Source organism: Dreissena polymorpha, chromosome 2, assembly GCF_020536995.1.
Source record: "Dreissena polymorpha isolate Duluth1 chromosome 2, UMN_Dpol_1.0, whole genome shotgun sequence".
Classification (NCBI taxonomy): domain Eukaryota; kingdom Metazoa; phylum Mollusca; class Bivalvia; order Myida; family Dreissenidae; genus Dreissena; species Dreissena polymorpha.
The window spans coordinates 126,608,708-126,626,074 of record NC_068356.1 but is presented as its reverse complement, the minus strand read 5'-3'; the positions used below and the strand labels follow the sequence as shown (position 1 = coordinate 126,626,074).

General features: G+C 32.9%; 1 protein-coding gene across 1 annotated transcript in view; it reads right to left on the bottom strand.

The window, feature by feature from the left end:
• The window catches only part of LOC127870066 (uncharacterized), a 43,259-nt gene extending 34,749 nt beyond the window's left edge, over positions 1-8,510 (bottom strand). Inside the window, exons 1-3 of the mRNA XM_052412723.1 lie at positions 8,428-8,510; positions 7,615-7,803; positions 4,008-4,110 (exon numbers count right to left, since the gene is read on the bottom strand). Coding sequence (XP_052268683.1) covers positions 4,008-4,110; positions 7,615-7,803; positions 8,428-8,510 — 375 coding nt within the window. The remainder of the gene's footprint in view (positions 1-4,007; positions 4,111-7,614; positions 7,804-8,427) is intronic.
• Positions 8,511-17,367: the final 8,857 nt, after the last annotated feature.

Genomic DNA, 17,367 nt, shown 5'->3' with positions numbered 1-17,367 from the left:
GGTGTTATTTTCAACATTTTTTCGTTTATAGAGGGTTTCGAAAAATAAACGTTGTTTTTCTAGTATTTGAGTTCTGTTTGTTTTATCTTTGCCATTGACTACTAATTTGTGTACAGTTTTTTGTTCACTTCTACGTTTTTCAATGTTTGCGAAGTATTTTGTATTTTTTCATTGTGTTCAACATGCTGTGCACGCGCTCTTAGTATTATTCCATTGAGATGTGTATGCTAGATTCCATCTAATATTTGTTTTTTTAATGTTATTTCATTTTTAATGTCGGTGGTATCATTTGTGTTTATTTGATGCAATTGTTTTTCAAGAGTTTCAATTGTTTTGATGGTTTCAGTTTCATGTTTGTGTGTTTCTTTTTGTTTAAATGATGTGTATATAATTGTTGTGTTACGTATATTGCCTTTAATTACTTCCCATATGGTGTTTGGGTTTGCATCTTTATTATTGAGCTGTATTTAATATTTCCTGTTTTATTTGTGTTTGATATTGTGTATCTAATAAGATGCTGTTGTTAATTTTAAAGTATCCTGGGCCTCTTTCAGGTTGTATATTGTGCAGTTTAAGTTCAACTAGAGAGTGGTCAGTTATAAATCCTGGTTTTATGTAAAATGTGTCAATAATGTTGCAAAGAGACTCAGTTATTAAAAAATAGTCTAATCTACAAAATATTGTTGGTTTTGTGTTTGAGTGCCAGGTGAATTTGCTTTCGTTTGGATATATTGTACGCCAGATGTCTATCATATCGTAGTTTTCAATTATGTTATTTGAAATGTTTCTATTTTTAGGATGAGTATAAAGGTTTCCCTTCTTTTTATCTAATAATGGGTTAAGAACAGTATTGAACTCACCACCGACTATAATGTTTTTATCTTGGTTATTATTTATAAAGGATTGTAGTGTTTCGTAAAAAGTGGAATCATCTATGTAGGGCCGTAAACGTTGATTAATGTTAATTGTGTTTCGTGTATTTTAATATCTATACTTGCTTGTCTGCCAATTATAATTTCGTTGAAGTTATCGACTGTGATCCCTATATTATTTTTTATCAGAAAGGCAATGCCTTGTTTATAAGTATGTTGTCCACTGAGATAGATGTCTCCGTCCCATTCATCCTTTAAGGTTTGTGCTAAAGTATGTGTCAAGTGACTTTCTTGTAATAGGCATATACTATATTTTTATCGTCTAACCATTTGAAGATTTTAATTCGTTTATCTTTATTATTTAGCCCTTTTACATTCAAAGTACATAATTTAATCATTTAAAGAGGTGAAGGGTGGTGTACGTGATACACAAAAATAGAAAACAAAAAATAGGGATACAAAAAAATGAAAATATCCCATAGAAATGAATAAGTAAAAAGAAATAATAGCAAAATGGTATAAACAATAAACAAACAAACATAAAAAAGAAATGATTACAATATATGTTAAAGCAGCTCGGTTAAACATTGCAAAGATAAACGAGCATATGCAGATCAGTACCACATTAGCTTGAAAAGTTTCATTTTTATGAAAAGTGGTTTTATTTCTATATATATGTACTCTATTATTAGCATTTTTTATAAGTATTAATATACAAATATTATATTATCATGAATTGTTTAAATTAATTTTGTTTGTCAAAACTTAAAAGTATATTATTTTTAAATCATCAGTTATTAGCACTATTTAAGTGTATACTTATTCAAATATAATGCTATCATGAATTGACAAGAGTGGTTCTATTTGTAAAAAACTAAATTTATATTACTTATAAATCCTAAAGGTGATTGCTGTCCGTTTCGTGTTATCAGTTCACTAATCTAGACTGGACAGACTCTATTTTACAATGACAATGTCATGATTGTATATATCTTTAGTAAGATTACAAAGCTGGTAACATGGCTATAGTTTGTAGCAATACAATGATACACAAATACAGGAGGTAAGTATACATTCTACATGCATGTTACTAATAATTGTGTAATTTATCTACTTAAGAAAAATATAATACTATAAAAGCAACGACAGTGAACCAGACAGTGTAATTGCATTGAACATCTACCATTCACTTAACACTTGAACAAGGCTTCATATGAAAGCGAAAATGAAGCAAGAGTGTTTATAACCAAGGAGAAAAATTCTAGTTTATTAGTGCTAAATGAAAAAAAAACAGATGGTGTATGTTATCCACTTATAGTACCTTCAAACATACGTTATATTTACAATAACAACTGAAAAGGAATCCTTTGTATTGAAGGTATCAAGTGGATAAAACATAATGTAATTGGTAACACTGAATGACTAGGTATTGTTATTAACATTCACAATAACCTGTTTGTTTTAATGGTTAAGCGTGCACAAAGACGTAAAATTGAGATTGTAAACAGTATCAATATTTGCGAACTTTGATGAGAATAGTATCGATTCCAATTGCAAAAAATCATGGATGATTGCTCATTTTACGTGCATATTTAGGCACTAAAACATTCACTATCATAAACATATATAATGTTCAACACATATCAATGTAAAAACATTACATTTATCTGGAAAGGCATACGTGAGAAATGACACTAATTACACACAGTCATATACATAGTTGAATGTTAAACACATACAAATGTAAAAAAAAACATTTAGGTACAAGAACATTCACAGTCATAAACATAAACAAAGTTGAATGTTTAACACATACAAATGTAAAAAAACAAACAAAAAACATTTAGGTACAAGAAAATTCAAAATCATAAACATAATTGAATGTTCAAAGAATACAAAAATGTAAAAAAAATGTATGGGGTAATGTATACTTGAGAAAAAACACTATTTACATGCATCGTATAAAGTTACAATTTTGTAATTGCAAAAATACAAATACTATTGCCTAGATTTCATGTATACAGACATAAACAAATACAGAAAGTTATTTAGAAAGGTAGTTCTCGTCAGATATTTTTTTAAAGGTTGGTAAATATAATTTCACATCCAAATAAATTCGCACTGCTTAAGTTATTGTAGTTCATGCATATTTAAGTATACAAACATAAAGCACACAATTAGCACATTTTTAACATGCATGAATGCAGAATACTAAAAAGCGTTCACGAAAAATACATTGAGCTCAGCAGCGAGCATGTAATTTTAGCTTTAGTTTACCGTTATACGTTATACTATGTATAGAGAAAACCAAATCACCTGCATGTGCGTAGCATGATCAAGTACTATACTTGTAACAAAGAGACAATGTTTGATAATAATGTAATAATGTATATTATATGTGATAAAATAGATTTTGATTTAAAATAATTAACTAAGGAGGTTTATGTTGATAGGCAGCGTGGGGCACATAACTGTAATTCCGATACACACATAGTTGTATAAATACCCAGCTCCAAACTAGAACAAAGTTGGAAAATGCTATAGGTATTAATCGTTAAGCCTTAAAAATGTTAATAAAATTTACATATTTATATTTTTATATATTTATAAAATTTCTCTCTCTCTCTCTCTCTCTCTCTCTCTCTCTCTCTCTCTCTCTCTCTCTCTCTCTCTCTCTCTATATATATATATATATATATATATATATATACATACATACATACACACACATATACATACATATACACACACATATATATACACATAGATATATATTTATATTTAAAATTATGTTATATATATATATATATATATATATATATATATATATATATATATATATATATATATATATATATATATATATATATATATATATATAGTAATCAATGTTCATCGATACACAGGTCGTACATGTGACTAGCGTGGTGATACTCTGTTTCTTGCACTTGCGGGATTCTCTACACACTCGGAGTATGATTTTTTGGGCCACGGTTTTTCTAGCCAGGTTTTAAACTCTGAATGTTTTATTTGCATGGCGTGTTGGTTTCCCTTGAATAGCGCGACTATTTTGCCTTCAAAAGACCACGATTTTTCGACAGCGCTAGGCTGTTTCAGACGGACGGACGCCAGTACCTCTGCATTGAGCTTGGTGAGGTCCTCATTCACAAAGATGCCAGACCCTTTTAAAAGCTTGGCTTTGCGCAGAATGTCAATCTTAGTTTGTCGCCGAACAAATCTGACAATCACAGGCCGATTTGAGTAAGGTTTGAATTGACCGAGCCTGTGTGCTATGTCAATATTAGGGCTGTCACGATTCACCGGTATACCGGTATATCGCGGTGCATGTCGTGAAAAAAATCGCACCGCGGTACGGCGTTGCCGCACCGGTTTTTTTAATATTATTATATTAGCACAGATATAAATACATTACATAATTATTTTGATATAGATATCGTTTTGAAAACTGTAGAAGCGATTCAAAAGGGCTAAATAAATAATTCGTTAATATCCAGGTCAAGCAAGCGCTTCCACTGGTAGATGTTTAACTTTCACGTTTAAAATACGGCGATGTATGGGTCCGTACCTTTTTTGGAATTAGGGACAGATTTGGGATTTCCTTTTGCAATTTAGTTCATAATTATCCAAAAAATGTTTATTTTATTTCTTATTTTCTTTCTTTAGTATATCGATCGTTCAAAGCATGGCACTTCCGAATCATGTTATCTTAAGATTCTGAATAAGTCGAGGGAGAGTCAGAACGTTACGGATTTTCAATACTGGGCCTGCTGACTCCGCATTTTAAACATGCCCTTGAAGCGTTCGATTTACACAGACCACAGTCACAGCTATTGTAAACTACACGGCGGACATTTTAGAAAAAGACGCGAATAACAATAACAATAGCAATGACTACTTCTATCAAGTTTGTTACAGTTTCTTTTACAGTTTCTAGTCATACTATGATACCAGTGTTTTCTGATTATTGAGCTTAATAAAGTTTGTGAAACTTGTTATTCTGCTGTTTTCTTCACAGATACATATTCTGTAAAATATCGCGGTACGTACCGCGATACAGTGTTGCCGTACCACGATATACCGCGGTACGCTCACGGCGTATCGTGACAGCCCTAGTCAATATCATTAGGCACTATGGACGTACCCAGATGCGTGTTAACCAGAGTGACGAATTTGTTTGTTACCGACTCCGAGGACTGTCGGTCCTGGTCTTCTGGAACACCGGTTATTCTTAGGTTATTCCGCCTGCTATATTGCTCCGTGGCATTCGCGAACTCGTCGTGCTGCATTGACTCCATGCCTTTCTTTTGTTCGAATGCCGCATTTTGTATTTTGAGATCCTCGATTATTTTGCTCTTCGAGGCATTTTCGTTTTTAAGCAATTCGATTTTTCGATTTTTGCTCAAAAGCGTCACTTTCAAGGATTTCAATCCGGCGAATGACGTTGCCTAGGAGTTGGTCCTTTAATTGTTCTACTGTTTCTTTGATTATGTCCTTAATGAATGATGAGTCTTCTTTGGTGAGGACGTGAGACAATTTACTGCTTATGTCATCAAGGCGTTTCTCAATTGTCATTTCGCTTTTATCACGATTTTCATTTTGTGCACTAGTGACAAATGTCGTCATTGTTTTTTCGAGTCTGGTTTTGATTTTTTCTTTGTATTTTTTTACTTGACTGCTACTTTCACACTTTTCGCCTTTTTCAAACACCGACGTTTCTAGCAAGCTTGTGTTTGTAGAGGTTTCGCTATCTGTAGACGACAGTGTCCGCTTTACGCTATTCATTGTTAATTAGGAGCGTCTTTTAAAGCGTGAAATTGTGGATAATCAATGGAGGTAAAATTAGAAGCTTTATAAATGTTAATATTTGTTCAAACGTGACGATTGATTTGCTACGTAGAGCGTGACGGGTTATGGTTTAACGGTACTTGCTAGGCGTTCAGACCCGCTAAAACTAGTATCAAGTGGGAAAAAAAACCACCCTGCGAATTTATCTTTGAGAGTTTTACAATTTATCAAATTACTTATTTTGTTTGCATTTCGTTTTATACGTACACTTTCATTGATTCACAAATCCATTATTTTCACTAATTGCACACTTTTCACACTTCAGATCGCATTGATTGCATATGTTTTTAGAAAAACTAAGTTCTACATTTTGTTTTGCACTGTTTACAACCGGAACCGGAAAAAAATGTGAACTCTTTATCTAAATCAATATCTGTAGATTCGGTGGTGGCAACATTTCATTTATTTGTTCGGGTTGTTTGCCTAATAAGTTTTTTAAGTGCGTATAAAAGTCTGCTACTGATATACTGTCATCTTTGTTTGGTGCTTGTTTATAGCATTTTTTAAGGATTTCCAGAAATGTTTTGGATCTGATTTTGCTATGTCTTCAAGTTTTTTTCCTTCTGATATTTTGCTTAAGATTTCTTTCGTATTTTGTTGTACTTTGTTCTCATATTTACAAAGTGTGTTTTGTTTTCATCTGTTTTTAATTTATTGAATATGTTTCGTGCGCGTTTGAATTCTTTTTTAGCTGTGTTGCAGTTATAATCAAACCATTTCTGGGAATCTGCTTTATTTCGAATTTTTTTGTCGTGGTTAACATTTACTTTTTTTCCAAAAATAGTAACTGCATTGTCATAAATATAGCTAGTTAAATGTTTTATTTCACAATTAATGTTTTCCTTGTTTTCATTTAACAAATTGATATTCTCTTTCAATGAGTCTTGAAATTTTTCAACAAAACTTGAGTAAAAAACAAGCTTAGTTTCCTCTTTGTATTCACTGGTTGTAATATGTCTAGTTTTGGTATTACATCTTAAAGAAAAGTAAACACCTGCGTGATCAGAAAAGTTTTGCCAATGGAGTATTTAAAATTCGTTTATATTATCAACATAGTTTGCTTTTATAATGAGATAATCTGTTATACTCAAGCCTCTATTTGAGACGAAAGTAAATTGATTGTCCTTCTCTTTGTTGAGACGACCATTAACGATAATATGAATAGTAGCTCTGCATAGATTGTTTAGCCTTTTACCGTTACAATCAAATACCTTGTCCGGATTGTTGCGTATAACTGGGAAATGTTTATTTATATTTTCTGTTTCTAATTCTTTAAACCAGTCATGGTACTTATCGTACTCTAGTATATCTGATAAGTTACCTGTTCGGGAATTGAGGTCACCCGTTATGCATGTTTTTCCGAGCTGCCCATATTTCTCAACCCCTTTCTCAATTTCATAAAAAAAATCGAAATCTTGGTCAATTAAAATTTTCGAATTGACAGGTGGGATGTAAGTATGACACAGATACATATCCGACTCTACAGAAAACAAATCTTGTTTTAATTTTAGCCACACTATTCCATATTAATTAGTTTCTACAATGGATATATTATAACTAATTTTTATAATAAATTGAAAGTCCACCGCTAAAGCGACCTTTGTTTGTACCAGAACGTTTATTAACGTAAACATGGTAGCTAATATACCCATTAATGTCAGTGTTAAGCGGTTGCTGTTTGTTTAGCCAAGTTTCAGAAAGTTATATTAGATCATATTTTTTAACGTATTCTTGAAAGTCAACATCATTTATTTTTCTGGCAAGTCCATTCACGTTCCACGCTATAATATTTAACTTCCCTTCCTTGTCCTAGTGTGTAACCTCCTTGAGCTGACTGCTTCCATTTTCGCGTGATAAAAGTTTTGCACCGGCCCACTTCACTTGTGTACCGGCACTCTTTTCACGGTTGAATAGAGCGTTCTTTTCCCGCCCCTGCTGTAGCACTGCTTTGGTTTGCTGAATTCCGATGCCCAGCCCGGTGGTTGTGAGGTCATTTGTTTTGGTGATAGCCGTCGTCCGCACCAATTCTCGTTGTTGGTAGTAGTGGAATTTGGCCACTATCGGTCTGCATTTTCCGTTACTGGGTTTATCAAGTCTGTGAACTCTGTCTAATGTTATATTCTCCACTATTCTAAGCTTTTCAAAAATTATGGATTTCACAGTCCTCTCACAATTTTCATTTAACACTTCGTGGAAACCATAGAACAATAGATTTTCTCTCATGCTTCTTGCTTCTAGGTCGTTCGTTTTTTGCTCGTTTTCATCTGCTTGCAATTTACTGTTTTGTATCTTTTCTTCGAGTTCTTTATGATGTTTAATAATGCTTTTAATGTCTGTGTCGGTGGATTTGACTTTCTGCCTGGTGTCTTCCAATTCATTATTCATAAATTGAGAAGATGATTCAATTTCTTTCGTTTGAGCATCGATGGATTTCACGTTTTGTTCCAGCCCTTCTACTTTCATGTTTAACTTATTTAGAAACTTTTCAATTTCGTCCATTTTTGCCACGGATAGCTTTATGCTTTTAATGTCATTTATTAAAGATTTTGCCCACTGAGGTGTTTGAGATTGGTTATCTGTATGTGTTTGTGACGTAACCGGATATTGTGGTGTGCTTTGATAGCCAGGGTAAGTATAGTTCTGTGGCGTCATGAATTGCAGATGTGGTGGGTAATATTGCCCTCCATACGCAGCTTGTGTTGGTAGCCCGACACCAGTCAGCTGTGCAGTCAGCTGTGCAGTGGCTGATGCTTCCGGCGACTGGTTTGACATTATCACGCACTTTTCTGGCTGGTCGTTTGTATAATTAGGAGAGGCGTCGTCCTTGGTACGTTTCTGCCCCCCTTTCGTTTTTTAGCTCATCTATTTTTTGAAAAAAAATTATGAGCTATTGTCATCACCTTGGCGTCGGCGTCTGCGTCGGCGTCCGGTTAAGTTTTGCGTTTAGGTCCACTTTTCTCAGAAAGTATCAATGCTATTGCATTCAAACTTGCTACACTTACTTACTATCATGAGAGGACTGGACAGGCAAAGTTAGATAACTCTGGCGTGCAATTTGACAGAATTATGTGCCCTTTTTATACTTAGAAAATTGAAAATTTTGGTTAAGTTTTGCGTTTAGGTCCACTTTTCTCAGAAAGTATCAATGCAATTGCATTCAAACTTAGTACACTTACTTACTATCATAAGGGGACTGGGCAGGCAAAGTAAGATAACTCTGGCGTGCATTTTTACAGAATTATGTGCCCTTTTTATACTTAGAAAATTGACAATTTTGGTTAAGTTTTGTGTTTTGGTCCATTTTATTCCGTAAGTATCAAAGCTATTGCTTTCATACTTGCAACACTTACTAACCATCATAAAGGGACTGTGCAGGCAAAGTAATGTAACTCTGACTGGCATTTTGACAGAATTATGGGCCCTTTTTATACTTAGAAAATTGAAAATTTGGTTAAGTTTTGTGTTTAGGTCCACTTTATTCCTACAGTATCAAAGCTATTGCTTTCATACTTGCAACACTTATTAACTATCATAAGGGGACTGTGCAGGCAAAGTTATGTAACTCTGACTGGCATTTGGACGGAATTATGGGCCCTTTATACTTAGAAAATTGAAAATTTGGTTAAGTTTTGTGTTTTGGTCAACTTTACCCCTAAAGTATCATAGATATTGCTTTCATACTTGGAACACTCGCAAACTATCATAAGGGTACAGTAAAAGGACAAGTTGCATAACTCTGGTTGTCATTTTTACGGAATTATGGCCCTTTTTTGACTTAGTAGCTTTGAATATATGGTTCAATTTTGTGTTTCGATCCACTTTACTTCTTAACTATCAAGGCTATTGCTTTCAAACTTCAAATACTTTCATGCTATCATGAGGTTACTGTACCAGGCAAGTTGAATTTTACCTTGACCTTTGAATGACCTTGACTCTCAAGGTCAAATTATTAAATTTTGCTTAAATTGCCATAACTTCTTTATTTATGATTAGATTTGATTGATACTTTGACAAAACTACTCTTACCTGACATACCACAATAGACTCAACCCAAACCATCCCCCGTGCCCTCCCCCCCCCCCTGAATCCCCCTCCTTTTTATTTTTTTTAAGATCATCTCAGAAATGACCACCACACCCTCACACTATACCCCCCCCCCAAATTATTTTTTTTTGAAACGGTTAAAAAACACAAATATTTATTTTTATTATTTTATGTTTGAAATACCGTCATCCTTCGCACCCAAGAATTCCAACCCCCCTCCTCCCCCCACCCGAATCCCCCCCCCCTAATTTTTTTTTTTTTTTTTTTTTATGATCATTTCACAAATGACCACCACAAATGACCCCCCCCCCCCAAATTTCATTTTTTAAACGGTTAAAAAACACAAATATTTATTTTTATTATTTTATGTTTGAAATACCGTCCAACCATCGCACCCAAGAATCCCCACCAATCCCCCAACCCCCATGTTTTTTTTGCATTTTTTTTCAGCATTTTTGGAAAATAATGTAATAAATGTCCACACCCCCACACTATACACCCCTCTTCACTCCACCCCTCCCTCCTTTGTGATTGAAAATGAGAGTCCCTTCACCTTTAAAAAGCAAATAGATGAGCGGTCTGCACCCGCAAGGCGGTGCTCTTGTTTTACTCTGTTTTGATATATGATGTGTATGCTACCAGTCTAATCTAATCTCATCTTATCCAAATCGACTGCGATGTGTCAGGGACGATTGTATTTATTTTATTGGTGTTATTACCGGTTCGTGATATAGCTAGCTTGAATAAGTCCAATTATCGGATTAGTTTATCGGTGGTTAATACAGCTCACGAATTTTGCAAGAAATTGATGTCTTGACTGTGCTAAAATTGCAAAATGTACTATGTTTATCAGATATATGTTTAAAAAGTACCTTTTAATACCACGCTTTCTATGTAATATATATCCAAAACGTAAAGCACATATGTAGCACTAAATATATTCCATTCCTCTGTCCAAAATTCGGTTTTTGCACTAGCGTTTAAAAGTCATTTTATCCCATATTTGTGAGAGCTTAAAAAACACGTCCACCCCTGTCGATTACCTGTGAATACAGAACAGAACAGAACAGAACAGAACATGTGTTTTATTATGACTTGCACAATGTACATCGTCAATATAACAAAACAAACAAAGCATAATTAAGAACATACAAATATAAATATAAATCACCAGTAAATGGAGCATGCAGGCGTGTACCAAGCCAACTCGGCGCTGTGTGCACAGACCGATGTGGATTTACACGAGCTAGATATGCATGCATCATTGTGTAGTTGAAATAATGTATGGATCATGACTGATTCCAGGGTACTTCATTTCATTTCTCCGATCTAACTACTTGTGTAAAACAAAGTTTAACAAATTTCGGGAATGAAAAGGAACTTTAAATTATATTGGAATCAATCATGATCCATACATGATTTCAACTAAACAATGATGCATGCATATCAACCTCGTGTAAATCCACATCGGGGTCTGTGCACACCGCGCCGGGTTGACTTGGTCCACGCCTATTTTGTCTGGCTAAATCATTGCTATGTTTGTTTTGGTTTCGATAGGATTAAAAAAGTAAAGCCTCTCGTTGTTCAGGTTGTACATGTTATAGAACGATCGCTGGCGCGTGTTGCCCGCAACCCACGCGTTTGAAGCGAAAACTGCGGCCAATAACAGAATAATCTGGAAAAATGCAAGCCTAATGGACCTGGACTTTGAGGTCGTACCGACTTTAAGAGACGCAAACATATATTAAGAATAACTTGCGTTTGTGAGTATATATTCCGTTGTGTTTCATGTTATAATTGTCAAAACGAGTAAATTATGAAAGATGATGCATTACATGTATGTGTTGACGATTGTGCAGAATTATTTAATTGAAAGTAAACATGTATATGTTATATATAAACTGATATAATATACCGAAATCGATTTTGGTTTAAAATGATTAAATCTTGCATAAATGGTAAATTGCTTTGAATAGTAAGGGATATGTATGAGAATGTGAAGTCGCGTTTTATATCATGTTTATTTTATTCAGATTATTTAGTTTTGCTGTAGAACTGAGGCCAGGGGAGTTAATTCCGCCGATTGTCTTCTCATTATTTGTTGAAGACCTTGAACTTTACCTACAGGATAACATAATCTCTGGTTTTATAATTCTTGATACTGTGTTGATTTTATTATTATTTGCTGATGACATGGCTATTTTAGGCAAGTCATCTGCTGAAGTTCAATTGCATTTAGTTTAAACCTATTTATTTTAGCTCGATTGCATCGAAAGCCTCGGGCTTATTGAAACGCTCTCGAGTCCGTTTCCTGGGCCTAGAACCAGTACTTGGTGTCTTTTGGGGAGATCTATAGAACGCTCCCACAGTGGAGATCGAACCCATGACCTCCCGATCGCTAGGCGGACACCATATCCATTACACCACGGCGACCTTAAATGGCATTTTGATAACTTATATGTACATTGTAATTGAGGCTTACTGCTAACACTGCAAAACAACAAAATAATGCTATTTCGGAAGAAAAGCAGATTAAAAGAAAACGAAAAATTGACATAAAATGGGAATGTTTTTGAAAATGTCGATAACTTAAATTATTTAGAAAGAGTGTTAAATATATTGCACTGAAAGTTTTAAATTAACACAGGAAATTTGGTTGGTAAAGCCCTTAAAGCCATGAATACATTATTGTTTAAATGCAATCACTTTGCCATAAAACCAAAAATATTCTGCCATTTCTTTGACTCTTTTGTGAGTTCTTGATTAAATTATGTTTCGAAGTTTTGGGCTTTACAAAGTCAGATGATATTTAACGTATACATTTAAAACTTTGTAAACAATTGCTAAAGGTTAAAATAAATATATGTTATATCGCTGTTTATGGAGAATTAGGTGGATATCAATTGTACGTCAAAAGATTTGTTAAATTTCTACAATATTATTTAAAATCTTAAACGACAAAAATATCAATATGCAAATTGTTAACAAACAAGCCATAACCGACTGTAATAAAGATTATACAAAGTGTGTCACACATGTAAGGAACATGTTAAATAATTGTGTTGTGGTTTTTTGAAACGCAAACGTCGTGCAAGTAAAAAGTTTTAATAGCGAGTTTAAATGTAGACTGGTTTACAATTTAAACAAGAATGGTAGGGTCAAATTAATAACAGCTCTGCATTATATATGTATGACGTTTTAAAAACCTTATTGGAATATGAGGAATATTTAGACTTGCTTTCTAGACGTATACGCTTGTTTTTGTGTTATATTTAGAGTCTCTACACCCATTGAAAATCAATACTGCTCAGAAAACTTTTCCACGAACTGAACGTTATTGTTTACGTTGCAATGACTATGATTAAAAGACGAATACTATTTTTATAATTATGTATTTACTGCTGTTACACTTACTTAAGAAATATCAAAGTACTGAAAGTACTTGTGGGGCGATTTTGCTCAAATTTTGTGGTCGTATATACACCCTGATGCAATCCAATCGCCTGTGTTGAATAAAACAGATCGAATTAAGGAAGGGTGACAGGCTGTCAACATAATAAATGATTTAGCTATTGGGGTTAAAAGTAAATGTTGCTTTTTAAAAATAGTTATTGTGGTACGTGCCAATTCATAACTGCGAAACGTTTGTGAATACAATTTTGATTATTATAATTGGAACTGCTGACTTTTTTACTTTTTTACTCTGACTTAGTGTTATATGTATCTGAGATTTCGTGAAGACAAACGTTGTCATAAGGTTTCTATACACCATGTAGATTCAATTATTATTCACATATATTCACAGTGTAGGTCATATAGCGACTTTATGGGAACAAAAAATAAATGTTGATAATGTTCTACTGTTAGGACGGACATATACGAGATTGTTTTGATTACTTGGAAAACATTAACGCAAATTAATTAGCTGCTGTGAAAGTGACAACCATAACATGTATTTCGTGTGTAAGGAAAACATTCAAACTGGCATGAAAATCACGGGCCAATTGTCATACAAAAACTTTGTAGTGCAGAGAATAGTAGGATGTTTACTTTGACAGTAAAAAATGTAGCATGTGGTAATTAAAGTTTGTCGCCCCTATCGCGAACGCAGTTGATTTCTGAAAACGAAAGAACATAACTGCGCTGTATTGGTTAAGTGTAGATAGTTCAGTATTGAACCGATATTTCGTCGCTGTATACACCTTCCATGAGGACTGCGTGTGACGCGGTTGCTAATACAACAGTGAAAAAACGTTGTCATAGATGGAACGCGCTCATCGGAGCTATTTTGTTTGCGAATGCAGAGAATCTGGGTGCAAAGTGGTTAAATGCAGTAACGGACTACATTCTTCGGTATACGTATATAATGTTACCTATGGGGCGAATTGCAGAAGGAAATCGCCCCAAAAATCAACCGTATATTTTATTCTTACCAATCTGTATATAAATTTCACAAGTTATAAGTTACATGTGACAAATCAGTAAATGTATCAAATGTTTCAATGAATGTTAATATATAAAAAAAAAGCTTTTGTGATAAGAAGTATGCTCGTAAATATTATTGTGTTATACAGTTTATTACCGCCTCGATAGAACATACGTGTTCTTGCAATCAATTGTGTTTAATTGTATTTATATTCTTAAATGATTATTGTTTGTTATATACTGTTATGTTGTTATACCAATTCACGTAACAGAAAATAATGTGTATATGTAATTATGAAGACGATTACCAGAATAGTTTATTTCGACTTAAGCATATACGATGTACTATGGTATCAATCTAAATTAAATGTCTGTATGTCTGTGAACAAGTATTTAAAGGAAGTTATAGTAATAACTCTAACGGAGCTATGAAAATAAAATGCCAAACGCATACTTCTTTTTTTAGATTAATGTTCTATTTACCATTAGAGAAAATATATGCTGACAATGTGAACACATTTAAACATCATTAAACACATGTTAATTCGATGTTATAAATATGTTTAATTAAGTTACAATTATCTAAAGTTATAAGCGTTCTGGCTAAATTTTCAGTCAAAATGTTGTCTCAACTTTCTGTTTATGAAATGGAATATAAATATTAATGTTGCATCTGTGAATTCATGCCGTAGTCTTTCTTACTGTATCGCTTCTTCAATGTTTTATGTGATCTAATGCATTCCGAACCCGAGTTATTTTGAAATAGTTTTTGCCATCAACGCGACCATTTATTCGACTCTCGACACGATACGCGACATTTTGAAACGACAAGCGAAAATTTAAGACGACATTTTCTATTCTACTTTGCCTACTAAATATATTTGCGACAATACGATAATCGGATGTTCGAATTTCATGTGTCGTCTTAAATTTTCGCTTGTCGTTTTTATCGTGTCGTACCTCGCTTTGATTGTCGTGTGTCTAGTTCGAAGTTCAACATGTGACGTGCAATGTTTTCGACCGAAATCCGTACAAATCGAACATTATCGCAATTGCTAAACTCATCTTATAAGATGGGGTTATTAGGACTATCGATTTTCTTACGTGCAAAGCAGGGCTTATTTAAAAAATTTAGAGCAAAAGGTGTTAACTTGACACAGCTCTCTCGGTTGGCAAGGTAGTGATGATGGATCATGGCCAACCAGGATGCTGTTCCTCAAGATGCATAGGCCTATTTCTTTTTTCAGAACGTACTTAAATACAAATTATACACAATTTATTGAGTCGATTATTCGAACAACGTATTTGTATATATACGAATTATTTCAATGTTATGTGTATTTTAATAATGTGATATCAATCAATAGTTTCAAGCTGCGTCTACATACTAGCAAATAAACTAGTTATGACACCAGCCCTCCACGTGTTATGATTTCTGATTATGAGCCTAGGATACACGCATCTCTTTCTTGGAAAAGGGAATATAACACATTTCCATGTAATTACTACAGGCTTAACATATACACCACAGCCATTTTATATACATTTTATTGACTCTGCAAATAATTCATTATTCCCTTTGAACATTTAATAATTTCCCAACGGATTTATCAAATAAACGATATTACATTATAATTTAATTAATTTTAAACATGTTCTGTTTGTTATCAAATTAATTGGTTTGTTTGTATATAAGCATTTTGATAGATATAAATGGTTAAACAGATCATAGACATGTAAATAATTCTTTATATGTCTATGTACATGTAATACAAAATAAAGCACATCATATGGCGCAAATGTTTTTTATATATATATTTATTTGCTACCTACTGCGGGGTGACTTACGTATGTTGCAATAGACAAAAACTGAATTCATGCCGCACCTATGCACCAAAACTACGCTGTCAAAAGTAATTGCATTGAGAGTCTGACATCAGTTCTAGAAACATTCAACATTGATGTAGAGCGGATTGTAACGTAACAGTCCCGTGATGATGTAAGAAAATAATAGAAATATATTTAACCATATAAAATAAATATAATGTTATATAATGTGAAATAAAATCTTACAAATTTAGTAACATCAGTAGAGATAAATAAATTAATTAGTTATTTATCTATATAACATATTGTTTATTCATATACAGTTTGTCAGCCAGTTCCGGATAATCGGCAGTTCCGATTAATTAGTATTTAATTTTCCATAATGCCCCAATATAAACAAATGATAAGTGTCTAAGGTATACATTACGTAAAGGAATAAATTAAGAAAGTTTAAGCAATAAAGCTTTTGTATTATATGCTGACAGGGGGATAAATGCAGCAAAAATTTAACCGGAACTGATTGAATGAGTTATGTTTTTAAATGTCCATATGGATAAAGAAGGCTTTATTATGTTCAAATAAACTTTTTGCTAATTGATAACAAATGCCATGACAATGTTTTGAAAGACTTATTCTGTAAGTTGAATGATTTTTAATAATTTTCTGAATGGTAAACTTTAATTGGCTATTTTTGACAAAAAACTGCAAATGCCGTCTGGCCTAACCTGTTATCATACAAATCAAAATATACCCTTTATTTTCTCACATCTTCTCACATTAACACTAAATTCCGAAAGAAATTATGGTGGTCAAAAGAATACACGTTTTTTGGTGGTTGATTCTAAACTGGTTATAATAAAACAATATGATAGAAATTTAGTTACAGATAATATTAATAATAGGCTAATTAATAGGAATTTATTAGTAAATTTAATTATCACAAGTTTATTCAGAAATTATCAAGAGATGTTTTTATAGTATAACAAAATCATATGTGCATTTTCAGAAAGTAAATAGATGTTTTAGTAATGTAAGAAAATGTTAAAAGTTTATTTACATGAATATTTATAAATAAAATGTTGTAATTATAGATACATCTTATATCATAATAAGAGTTCTATAAAGAAAATAGTTGAATGTTGGAAACTATAATAACATAAATGAAGTTTTGAAATTAAATAATAAATCTTTGTTGGCCATAATTATGGAATTTGAAAATTATCATTATTTGTTGAATTATAAATAATATAAGAGTATACATAAAAAAGAACTTTAAAAAGATTTCTCGCAAGTAAAAACCAGACATACCTTTACATTCATAGATCAACAATTT